We start from the raw sequence: 10,772 nt of genomic DNA on the forward strand, positions 1-10,772 counted from the left end.
TGAAAATTGAATTTAAATATTAGTATTGATTTTTTTTTTTTATATAAAAAAGTAGAATCCTTACCTCAAATAATTTGAATATTAATTTTCAACCAAAAAAATTAGGCCAATAGAAATGACACGTAAGCAAAGTAAGAGACAAGGTCATAGTCTTAATAGGTAACTTAGCAGAGGAATCTGCATTGGAGTGCTTCCCTAATTAATAAATAAGCTGTCAAATTCAAAAAAGAAAAATAAATTAGTTATTAATAGAAATTAGAAATTAGACAGGAAACTAACAAAATAAAAAGGAAAAAATCAAATCATTTTCCATCTTCACTGTGCTTGAACATGAAATTTCTTCCCTTTTTCTTTATTTGTTGTTGAGTTCTTCTTCTTCTTCTTACCCATTTCTCATCTGACATATCTAATCTAAACTCCTATCTTTCCGCTTCCGATTTCCATCTTCCAACCACCAAAGGAAGCTGCTTTCTTCTCTTCTTGAAAATCGTGGGTTGAGGAGTTGTAGCTGCTGAAGCTTTGAAGTAGACCCAAGTCCCTAATTGCTTCTTTGCCTCCAAAAGGAGTTTCATTTCATCTCACTAAGCGGGTTTCTTAGGTGCCCGCCAAAAAAAATGGCAAAGCGTGGATACAAAATACGTATCCTTTTTTTTAATTATAATTTTGAATTTTAATCGGAATTCGGAAATGAATAAAGTTAGCTACTTGAGGTTAAGTTTCTATTGAAAACCTGGGTCAGGTGTTTCGTTTCCTTACATCTTGAAAAGTAGTTTGTTTTTCTGCCTTTTTAATTTGTTTCTTTTTTTGGAGTTTCTGCTTTGTTTGTTTTCTGCTAGAAGTTCTTACTTCTGGTCAAAAGCTTAATTTTTTTAAATATTTATTTTAATAATTATTTCCATCCGTTTGATTGCCAAGGTAAGTTGGTAGAGTTCTCATGTTTGTCTTTGAATTCTGTTTTTCTCATGCTTTGCTATTTGAAACAATCAGCATTTTTCTTTATAATTGTTTAAAATCAGGGGGAAAAATGTCAAAGTTGCACTTTTATTGTTTTTTTAACTGTTGACTCTGCTTATTATGTATTTGATAATGTGGTTTTCCTGAGCCAATAACCGTAGAGGAATTTGTGGCTCATGCGGGCAGTGTAAATTGTTTAAATATTGGAAAGAAGAATTGCCGTCTTTTCATTACTGGAGGAGATGATCACAAGGTCAATTTGTGGACTGTTGGTAAACCAACTTCTTTAATGGTCAGTGTGATTTGCTGCCTTTGTTTCTCTTGCATTTTGATTCCTATATGGTTACATTATCATGAAGTGTTTTATTGCTGATATGCACTACTTGCTTAGGTTGTTCATATTAAACATTTAGTGTTGTTATGTATTCTAGAACGTTGTATCATCTATACATTCTTTTCACCCTCATTGGATTCCTGATCATGACTTGCGTGTGCCTTTCTTTCGATGGAAGCAGTGTCATGTAGCACATATAAATGTGACCTAACAATGCTGTGTTACTGTAAATATATGCAGAGCCTGTCTGGCCATACTAGTCCAGTTGAATCTGTGTCTTTTGACTCAGCAGAAGTGTTAGTTCTTGGTGGAGCATCATCAGGTGTAATAAAGCTTTGGGATTTGGAAGAATCAAAGAGTAAGTTCAGTAGTTTATGACATAGGCTGCATAACATTATAGAACATGGACTATAGGTCAGGACAATGGAAACTTTCTTATCAAAAGTTAATAACTTGTAAGCTTAAATGCAAGACCCTATAATGAAATCTACATGAATAAATATGAGAAATAGCATCTCAATCTTATGTTATTGGGGACAATATAGGATGAGGATCTCCAACTTTTAATATTTTTCCAATATGCCTCTGATATGTGTTATTGTTCTTTAAGTATAGTGGTTCGCAGTGTTGCTGGACACAGATCCAATTGCACTGCTGTTGAGTTTCATCCGTTTGGTGAGTTTTTTGCATCTGGTTCCATGGACACTAATCTGAGGATTTGGGACATCAGAAAAAAGGGGTGTATTCATTCATACAAGGGTCATACCCAGGGCATTAGTACTATCAAATTCACTCCAGATGGCCGGTGGGTAGTTTCTGGTGGACTTGACAGTGTTGTGAAGGTAATAATAGATATGAACTTTTGATGTACTATAGCTTTCAATAGCTTTAACTTAAGCAGATTTTGTATCAAATAAACCATTAATATATGTCACTAACAATGTACAGGTGTGGGATCTAACAGCTGGAAAACTCTTGAATGACTTCAAGTTGCATGAAGGACCAATTAGGTCCATAGATTTCCATCCTCTTGAGTTCCTTCTAGCTACGGGTAATTTAGCGACTCTAATTGACTTTTGGACAAGTGAGAGTGGTTGATGCTGTTATATGTGCAATATTAATGAATATAAAATGATCCAATACCCCAACTCGGGGCATTTAAAATATAAAATCATATTAAGAGTTTAATAATTATGTTATCAAGATCAAATCATGGCTAGGCTGCAATTTTCAGTTTATTTATGATTGTTTGACCATGGTTCTGCCTTCTTCTAAGCCTTTTTTGGGCCAGTTTTAGTATTATTCTTAGCATTTTTAATTCCCTTTTTGATAACTTCCATTTTATTTTAGCTTCCAAATTAGGTGTAGCGATCATCATTGTATAAATATATCATGTTTAGATCTATACAGCAAGTAGCAACTTTTGGAATAAAAATTTACCAATGTTACTTGAAATGTTAGTGTTTGGGGTATTAACATGAGGACTTACTCAGTTGCTAATCCTTGGTTCATGTTAATCTCTCTCCATCACTGTCTTACACTAATCCTATAGTCCTATTTGTTGTAATTTAATTGGGCCTAAAAGTATAATTGGCTTTCTTCTAGGATTTTGTAATGTATAGGTTCTGTGTTGCCATGCAATCTTTGAGCACCAAGGAAAGTAGATTTTTCCCCTCTTGGAGTCCTCCAAAGTAATGTGTTGTGGGACTGTATAATGTATGTTAATATTTCCCAAAATGTCAATCAATCTGTTTTGTTTTGTGCCTTTTGTTTTTAAGAGTTCTGCAAACTTCTTTTGTATACTAGTGCAAGTTACGGAAAAAAGTAGCTATTGAAATTTGCAGGTTCAGCTGATAGAACAGTGAAATTCTGGGATTTAGAAACCTTTGAACTGATTGGTTCTGCCAGGCGCGAGGTACTTAAATGTACTTAATCTTTAGTTTCTATTCAAAAGGAAACAATTATGTCCATTTATGTCATAATTTGTGCCTCTCTCTGTCACTCTGTCATAAATATAAATGTCATTGCTTTAAAGTTATGTTGCTTCTCTGAAACATATTATATTACTTTAAATTAGGCTACAGGGGTGCGCTCAATAGCATTTCATCCTGATGGAAGAACCCTATTTACTGGACATGAGGATGGTTTGAAGGTAAGAGATTGTGAAAGATAATATAATGAAGAACTTGGATAAGGATAAAAGAGTCATGTATAATGCCGATATGATATGTTGCAGGTGTATTCATGGGAGCCTGTTATCTGTCATGATTCTGTTGATATGGGATGGACAACACTTGGTGACCTCTGTATTAATGATGGGAAACTTTTGGGATGCGCATACTACCGAAACTCTGTTGGAGTCTGGGTAGCAGATATATCGGTAGGATTGTCTTTTACTTTAGATGATGATCTCTCTGCTATAATCTTGTATCTATCTCACTTGTTTTGCTGTGTAGTTCCCCATTTGTGAACCGCTTGTAATGAAACTGATTCTGTCTGATTTTTTATTTTTTATTTTATTTCCCCCCTACATTGCATTGCATTGCATGCACTATGCTTTATCTCTCTTTAACTATATTATTATGTGTTAATTTCAACGTGTCAGCTTATTGAACCATACGGTGAGGGTTCCGGCTTGGATGCCAAGACAAGTGAAGGCATGGAGCACAAACTTAATCTTAAGGAAAGTAAACAAGAGCAAGTAGAGGTTGATGTGGGGCCAACTACCAGATTCCGCAGTGTGTCCCCTGATGAGTCAAAAGAGATAAAGAATATATATATCGACTGTAAGCCGCTGACCTTTTGTCTTCTCTTATTTGGTCTTCGAGTATTGAAACACTGTTAATCATTCACAGTGTGTTTCTGAAACTGCCAAATTTTATACATTTCAAGATTTTTCAGAAGTGTCAAGTGATAACTCTTGTTGAGTTGCTTAACTTGATAGCCCAACTTGACCTATTGGATCCTTTTATAACTGTAAGCTATGTAGTGGTTTGTGTCTGTGAAGGATGTCTGTAGTGACTCAAGGCTAGAAACTTAACTTCTACATGCATTTATGTGCATCTAATGAATGCTATTTTCTTACATATGAAGCTTCTGGAGGGAAACCGATTACATTACAGAGATCTGGATCTGTTAATTCCCAAAGAATAGACATTCCAGAGGAGCCCAAGGAAATTTGTAACTTTGGAACACAGAAGCCAAGTCCTGCAGCAGGAGTTAATGCAAAACCAAATGAACAAGTGCTCAGAAAATCTTTTGTTGTGCCAAATGTTGTACCTCGCGATGTTCCCAATGTTAAGGACTCAGCAAAATCTGGGGAAGAGACCATCACCTTTACAAAGACAAAGCCTGGGATGTTACTTAAACCAGCTCATACACGGAGAGCATCCACAGGCAGATTTGATATTGATAAGTTTTCCGATACTACAAGTAAATTAGACAGCCCAAAAGATACCAAGTTCCAGAGGAATTTAGGATCTCAGAATGAAATCAAAGAATCTTGCCAAGATAAACATCCTATAAAGAATGTTACAGAAAAGTTTGACAAGACTATATCTCCACAAATATTTTCTGATCAGCCAAAACGTAAGTTTTTGTCTCTACTTTAAAGTGCTGACATAATATGTAGATCACTCAGCAAAGATATTAAGTGTACTTAGACTTATAATTCAAGATGTTAGTCTTGAGTCTTGTGACTCCTCTAATCTCTACTGATCTTATCTTATATTTCAGGTGATGAATCTACTCCTCGTAATGAAGAGAGTAGTCCGGTTAAATATATCAATGGAGGTTTGTAATCCCTTGTAAGTTTAGCTTTCTTTAGTATAAAAGCCACTGAAAATTGAATGTTTTTAGATGTATTCTGGCAGTTGCTGTTGTACATGGGAGGACCCGTTCTCTGGTTGAGAGGTTTGAAAGAAGGGAAAGAATTCAAACCAATGAAAACCAAACCGACATGCCCCTTCCCACTATAAATGAAGGGAGGGAAAAAAGTCACAATGAAGATCATGTTAATGCATCCCCCGCTGTAGTATTTGAGAAGAGGGAAAGAAGTCAAATCATTGAAGACCAAATTAATGTGTCCTTTCCAAAGAGTCAAAAGGAAGATCAAGTTAATGCATCNAAACAGGTCCCTTCCCACAAGATATCAGAGGAGGGAAAAAGATCACAATGAAGATCCAATTCATGCATCTCCAGCTGTAGTATTTGACAGGAGGCAAAGGATTCCACTCAATGAAGATGGGAACAATATGAGCTGTATTTCGATCACAACCTCTGAAACCGATAAGTCTCCCAACAAACTGGTAAACTTCCAGCTCATGGGAATTGGATCATTAGCAAGTATTATTGCCCTCTTGCTGAACACCTATTTCATGGAAATTTGGATCATTATCAAGTGTTATTGCCAATATTTCTGTTTTAGTTTCCTCTGTCCCAATGTCTCTTCTCTTCTATAATGTATAAATGAGGAACCATATGTCAAGAAAGCATGTGAAAGTTCAAACTTAGGCATGAAGCCCTTACTCTATTTTGGTTAGGTGTAGTTCCACCAAATCATTTTTATCCTCATGTATGATATTTATTAAGAAGTTGAACCACCTATATGTAGTTAAACTGAATCCTGTTTACCCTTGTATGTTTGTCAGAAAGTTGAGCCTCAGTTATGCAGAGGGGATTCAAAATCTACAAATGAAGGGGAAATCATTGAAGGTCTGATGGAAAATCATGATGTAACTTTGAGTAATCTTCGTTCACGCTTGACAAAATTACAGGTAACTTTAACTAGTTGTTGCTTTTAATTTTATTTGTTTGCTTACTAGGTCTCTACTAGTTACTATGTCATTCGTTGATTCTGTATTATTCATTGCCATGGAACTTATACATTTGTTTTTTCTGGTATGCTTCACAGCATCAAAGAAAAAAACATGAGAAAAACTGGAAACTTTGTAATAAATGTTACTGACGAATTAGTGGTCATAATGTGTATTTGCAGGTGGTGCGGCATTTTTGGGAGCGCAATGATGTTAAAGGGGCCATTAATGCTTTGAGGAAGTTGCCAGATCAATCTGTGAGTACTTTTTGAAGTGCCTCTCGCACTTTTGTTGACCTGCTGCTTGTTTTGTGTCTAATTCTTCTAACCAGAGATTCATGTTTTTCTTTTTGAATATATAGTTCTGAAAATAACTTCAATCTGATGCAGGTTCAAGCAGATGTTATCAGTGTCCTTGTGGAGAAGATGGATGTACTCACCATAGATTTATTTGCTTGCTTGCTTCCTGTGCTCTCAGGCTTGCTGGATGGTAAAACAGAAAGGTAAATTTACATTATATTTGCCTGCGCTTTAACACGCCAGCCATGATCTGAATAATCAAGACTAGAGATTGAAATCTTATCTATAGACTGATGGATGCTTTTGTAAATTCATATATTATTTTTCTGGTGTTAAATGTGCAGGCATGTAAAGTTGTCGCTGGATATGCTATTGAAGCTTGTAGCGGTTTTTGGTCCAACAATTCATGCAACTGTTTCAGCACCTCCCTCTGTTGGGGTTGATTTACATCGAGAGCAAAGGTACTGTCGATTTTCACTTGATATTTCTTTAATTATCTTGTGTAGTTTGTGTGGCAAGTAACTGAGTATTACTCTTAAAATGTTGAGAACAGGCTAGAATGCTGCAACCAGTGCTTCAAGGAACTGCAGAAGATACAAATGATTATTCCAATATTGATACGGTAATGAAGTCTTTATGTCACATATATATGTGTACTTTGTATAGAAATAAGTGCCTTGGCAGTGTTTGTTAGAAATTTGCATGATTTCCTTTTCCTGCAAGATAGTGAAAACCATAATGAGAGGTTCCTTTGGCCTTGTATCTTGCTGCAGGAGGGGTGGCGCATTGGCCAAGTCTGCCTTAGAACTGAACCTAGTTCTTCAACAATCCTGACTGAAGATGTTGAATGAGGTTCAACCAATTGAAGAAGGAGTAACTTTGGCTCAACAAAACTCTTAAGCAGGAGTGTGTCGCGTCGAGATATTGAGATGGTATCCTACAATTTTGTGTCGGTGACTCGCCCATTTGCTGTCATCGCCGGCTTTTTGTTAATTTCCGAGCTTCAGTTTAAAGAATTGAGAGACTTGAGGAAGAAGGCACTTGTGGATATTGGTCTGCAACAGTTCAATCAACTGGTATAGGCTATTGCTTGTATGTACATTTTGTTTTCTCAATTTGTTCATTTGTGGTAGTGATGCTACTAAGTACTAACCCCTGTATAAAGTATAAACAAACTTATAGTAATGTGCATATTCCTATGTCATATTCAATGTTGAATGAAATGAATCTTCAATTGTTTTTATTCAATACATGAGTGGCCTGTAATCTTCAATGAAATTGAGCCAAGTACTTTTGCTCTTCCCCTTGTGAATTGGGCTTAGGCCTTTCTGGTGTTCATCACCAAGGTCCAAAATAATAGAAAAAATGTTATTTTTTATAATTATAAACAATTTCGATATATTCTCTAACTTTCATGATTAGGAAAGAAATCTAACATTAAGAAAAGAATTGAAATTAAAATATAAATTTTAAAGGGACTAAATTAAAATGACTGGTATTAGTTTATTAGTTTGGTTTTATTTTAAGAAGGTTAAAGACAAGCACCAAATCATAAGACCCCAAAAAAAATTTATATCGATCAACTGAACCATCAGGTTAGTTTTGGTATTGGTCTCTATAAAGCATTGGCCTATACATCAGTTAGATGTCAATAATATTTTCTTACATAAAAATCTTTCTAAAGATGTTTACATGACTTTGCCATCCGGGTTCACATCTCCTCGCTCAAATCAATGCTGTAAGTTACTAAAGTCATTGTATAGTTTATGACAATCTAGTCGTATGTGGTATGACAAACTTTCTCATCTTTTACTATCTCATAGATATCAGCAGACTTTATCTGATTATAGTCTATTTGTTAAATTTACTGGTGCTCAAATTTCTATACTTCTAGTCTATGTTGATGACATCGTTCTCATTGGAAATTCTATTTCTGAACTTGCTTCCATTAAGTCTATTTTGCACCAACAGTTCCGAATTAAAGATTTGGTCCCTTTAAAATATTTTTTGGGTATTGAAGTAGCTCAATCAGCAAAGGAAATTTGCTTATCTCAAAGAAAATATTGTCTTGATCTTTGGAGGATTCTGGTTTATTAGGTGTTAAACCTGTCTCTGTTCCAATAGATAGTTCCACAAGATTATATCAAGACAAAAGTCCCTTGCTATCTGATCGCCGTTTAGTTGGGCGTCTTATCTACCTTACCACTACTCGACCAGACATCATGTATGCCACTCAACAATTAAGTCAATTTATGGCAACTCCTACTGAATCTCATCTTCAAGATGCTAAGCATGTATTGCGATATCTGAAAACTAGCCCCGACAAAGGACTTTTTTTCAAGAGAATAAGAAATTTAGCTTCTCGACTTCAGTGACTCTAATTGGGGCGGATGTCCTGATACTTGACGATCTTTAACAGGCTATTGTTTCTTTTTAGGCAACTCTTTAGTCTCTTGGAAGACCAAGAAACAAACCACCGTTGTCCACTCATCCACTAAAGCAGAATATCGTGCACTTGCCAACACAACTTGTGAACTTCAATGGATACTAAATCTGTTACCATTTTTACGCATCTCTCCTATCCGCCCACCAGTTTTATATTGTGATAATCAAAGTGCACTTCATATTGCTGCTAATCCAGTTTTTCATGAACGGACCAAACATTCAGAGGTCAATTGTCACTTGGTTTGACAAAAAGCTCAAGTTGGAGTGATGAAACTTCTCCCTATTCCTTCTTCTGGGCAATTAGCCGACATCTTCAAAAAGCCTTTGTCTCCTCAACCCTTCCATCTTAATCTCAATAAGCTTGGAGTTCTCGATATCTTTCATCCTCTAGCTTGCGGGGCGTATTAAACCATTCTTCTATCTTAGCCCATGACAATAATAAAGAAATCTCAAGGCCCACAAATTTAGCCCAATAAAATTCATAAATTCAGTTTTAATTTTAGTCTTTATCATCTTATCTTATCTTTATGTTACCATCTTATCTTATCTTTACTTTTCTCTTTCGTAGACAATACTCTATGTGCTTGTTTGGGCGCCATTATTTTGATAAAAAAAATCTTTTTTCAATGAAAAAATATCTTTTTTTTATTTTTTAACGTGTTTAGCAAATTTTTAGTACTTGTTTGGGCGCCATTATTTTGATAAAAAAGATCTTTTTTCAATAAAAAAAGATTTTTTAGCGTGTTTGACAAATTTTTAATAGTAAAAGTAAAAGCACTAAAAAAATAAAAAAAAAATCTTTTTTGAGAAGCTGTAATTTACACATTTTTTTAAAAGATCTTTTTTTCCTTAAAAAAAAGATATTTTTCATGTAATAAATAAACAAAAAAATACTTTTATATTGTTATACCCAAATATAATTGATAGATAAAAAGATCTTTTTGCATGAGATATCCAAACATAAAATTACTTTTACTTTTTACATAAGATCTTCTAAAAAAGATAAGTAAAAAAAATATCTTTTCTTATAAGCTCACCCAAACAAACTATATATATATAGTTTTACCTTCGTATACAATTCAATTCAATTAATCAACAATCAATAAAATTTTTTTATCCTTTCTTTTCCAATTCTTTCACAATTAAAAAAAAACACCAAATCAGAATATGGTGAATGTAGGGAGGACCTTATTGTCAATTCTCACAAAATTCCACGTATAAGAAAGAGGAGAGAGAAAGAAGCCATAATTAGGAAAAATACAATTGTCAATTCCTAATTTGGCTTATCATCGTCCATTGTTTTTCCCCGTTTGATTATGTTTTTTGTTGGGAACTTCTCATAAAATTCAAAAGTTCAAACCTTTTCTGTTTCAAAATAGAATCCCTCAACTCCCTCATCTCACGCATACTCTCTTAACTAAACATACGTTTTTTTTTACAACAAACCTCCAACCCAAACACACACACACAAAAAAAAACCTTAAACACCGGAAAACAACAATTTCTCCACAATTCTCGCCGGAAAATCACCGTCCCTCCATTCCCAAATCGCAAAAATTGGTTTTCCGACCGTTTTCCACCCCAACATCCACTTTGGTTCCGTCTCCGCCGGTGGTTGTGTAGCCGGAGAGGGTTCTGTCTTCTGTCTTTCGTTTGCGTGGGCGGCATTCGCTAAAGTGCGCCTGGTGCGCAGGATAATATTCAATATTAAATAAATAAAAAAAGAAAGGGACGGAGGTGGTGGTGGTTGGTTTGATCAGAAGCGTACACGTGGACGGCGTTGATGGGGACGGAGTTGATGGGGAGGACGTGGGGCACATGGGAGGAGCTACTCCTCGGTGGGGCCATTCTCCGCCACGGGACCCGCGACTGGAACGTCGTCTCCGCCGAGCTCCGAGCACGAACCGATTGTCCTTACTCTTTCAC

General features: G+C 35.5%; 2 protein-coding genes across 2 annotated transcripts in view; both read left to right on the forward strand.

The window, feature by feature from the left end:
• On the forward strand, positions 296-7,679 carry LOC107622379 (katanin p80 WD40 repeat-containing subunit B1 homolog; the record flags this gene model as incomplete). Its single annotated transcript, XM_016324252.2, is given in 19 exon segments — positions 296-639; positions 1,116-1,246; positions 1,529-1,646; positions 1,904-2,130; positions 2,237-2,339; positions 3,133-3,203; positions 3,366-3,440; positions 3,525-3,668; positions 3,894-4,074; positions 4,382-4,876; positions 5,024-5,080; positions 5,161-5,413; positions 5,415-5,595; positions 5,938-6,063; positions 6,285-6,359; positions 6,492-6,604; positions 6,746-6,862; positions 6,955-7,023; positions 7,175-7,679. Coding segments are annotated over 19 exon segments (2,622 nt in total), but the record flags the coding sequence as incomplete, so codon positions are not given.
• LOC107619985 overlaps positions 7,331-10,772 on the forward strand; it is a 6,628-nt gene continuing 3,186 nt past the window's right edge. The window contains exons 1-4 of the mRNA XM_021114403.1: positions 7,331-7,477; positions 8,043-8,139; positions 8,296-8,390; positions 10,646-10,772. Coding sequence (XP_020970062.1) covers positions 7,331-7,477; positions 8,043-8,139; positions 8,296-8,390; positions 10,646-10,772 — 466 coding nt within the window. The remainder of the gene's footprint in view (positions 7,478-8,042; positions 8,140-8,295; positions 8,391-10,645) is intronic.

The sequence above is a fragment of the Arachis ipaensis genome, chromosome B10, assembly GCF_000816755.2.
Source record: "Arachis ipaensis cultivar K30076 chromosome B10, Araip1.1, whole genome shotgun sequence".
Classification (NCBI taxonomy): Eukaryota; Viridiplantae; Streptophyta; class Magnoliopsida; order Fabales; family Fabaceae; genus Arachis; species Arachis ipaensis.